The 1,117-nt window shown below is 31.9% G+C and overlaps 1 protein-coding gene across 1 annotated transcript; it reads left to right on the top strand.

The window, feature by feature from the left end:
• Nucleotides 1–335: 335 nt before the first annotated feature.
• LOC105460724 (cytochrome P450 6A1-like) lies at nucleotides 336–923 on the top strand (the record flags this gene model as incomplete). The annotated part of the gene is made up of 1 exon (XM_011707223.1): nucleotides 336–923. A coding segment is annotated over one exon (570 nt), but the record flags the coding sequence as incomplete, so codon positions are not given.
• Nucleotides 924–1,117: the final 194 nt, after the last annotated feature.

The following is a 1,117-nucleotide window of genomic DNA, read 5'->3' as shown; positions in this document are numbered from 1 at the left end:
GTGTGCTCTTCCGATCTTACATAATAAATTTAGTATATTCGAAAAATAAACGAGACATGTAGCGTATTCTTTAAAGATTCGTATGTATATTTCTATACTTTTTAATGAATAATACTTATTAAAAATTATAAGACTGCTTCCAAGTTTTAAACTTTGTGCTAGAAATCGGTCCAAGAACTGTGTAGCCAATCAACTTAGTTTTTACGGTAAAGTAATAATTTTTTTGACTATAGAATTATCGGTCCGAGAATTCGGGCCGATTTCTAGCATAGTGGATAACAAGGTATCAGACATGAGTTTCTGTAAGACATTAAAATTTGATATTGGATTAAATTTATTCAAACTTTAGAATTCTACCTTTGTCGCAGACCGAGCCGTTGTCGCAACATCTTTTCTTTTTGGAACCCAAGAGATGGCGACCGTTGAGAACAAATCTGTCGCCTGTTTTTACATCTGGTAAACTGAAGGAAATGTTCTCCTTGATATCAGAATGTGCTGATCATCTGATCAAATATATGGAAAAACCAGCGACCACAGGTGAACCTGTAGAATGTCGCGAGCTTACAGCCAAATATACAACCGATGTTATCGGTACCTGTGCCTTCGGCATCGAAATGAACGCATTGTCAAACGAGGACAGCGAATTTCGCAAGATGGGAAGAAAAATATTCACTCTGAATGGGTCAAATCTGTTACGAATAAGAATGAGACAATTTTCTCCATGGCTTTTCGATAAGCTCGGTTACATCTTGCCGCATACTGAGGCCACCAAATTTTTCACGCGTGTTATCAAAGAAAATATAGATTTCAGAGAAACAAATAATGTCACTAGAAATGATTTTGTTGATGTGTTGCGAGAATTGAAAAAACATCCAGATAAGTTGGGTGATTTTGGTATGTATTAATCATGTAATATCTATGTTTTTATATGTTATTTTTTTATGTAGGACAATTTTTTACATAAAAAATTACACAAGTTTGCTTATAAATAATTTTATAAATACAATAAAATAAAATTAACTTTAACTTTTATTTTATTATATTTTTTATTATGACTATACTATGATCATAGTCAATAGCTGTTTAAACGTAATCATACTTTTAAAAATAATAAATT

The sequence above is a fragment of the Wasmannia auropunctata genome, unplaced genomic scaffold (genome assembly GCF_000956235.1).
Source record: "Wasmannia auropunctata unplaced genomic scaffold, wasmannia.A_1.0 LD316689.1, whole genome shotgun sequence".
Taxonomy (NCBI): Eukaryota; Metazoa; Arthropoda; class Insecta; order Hymenoptera; family Formicidae; genus Wasmannia; species Wasmannia auropunctata.
The sequence above is the reverse complement of the archived record's forward strand: the minus strand, read 5'-3'. Positions and strand labels throughout refer to the sequence as shown.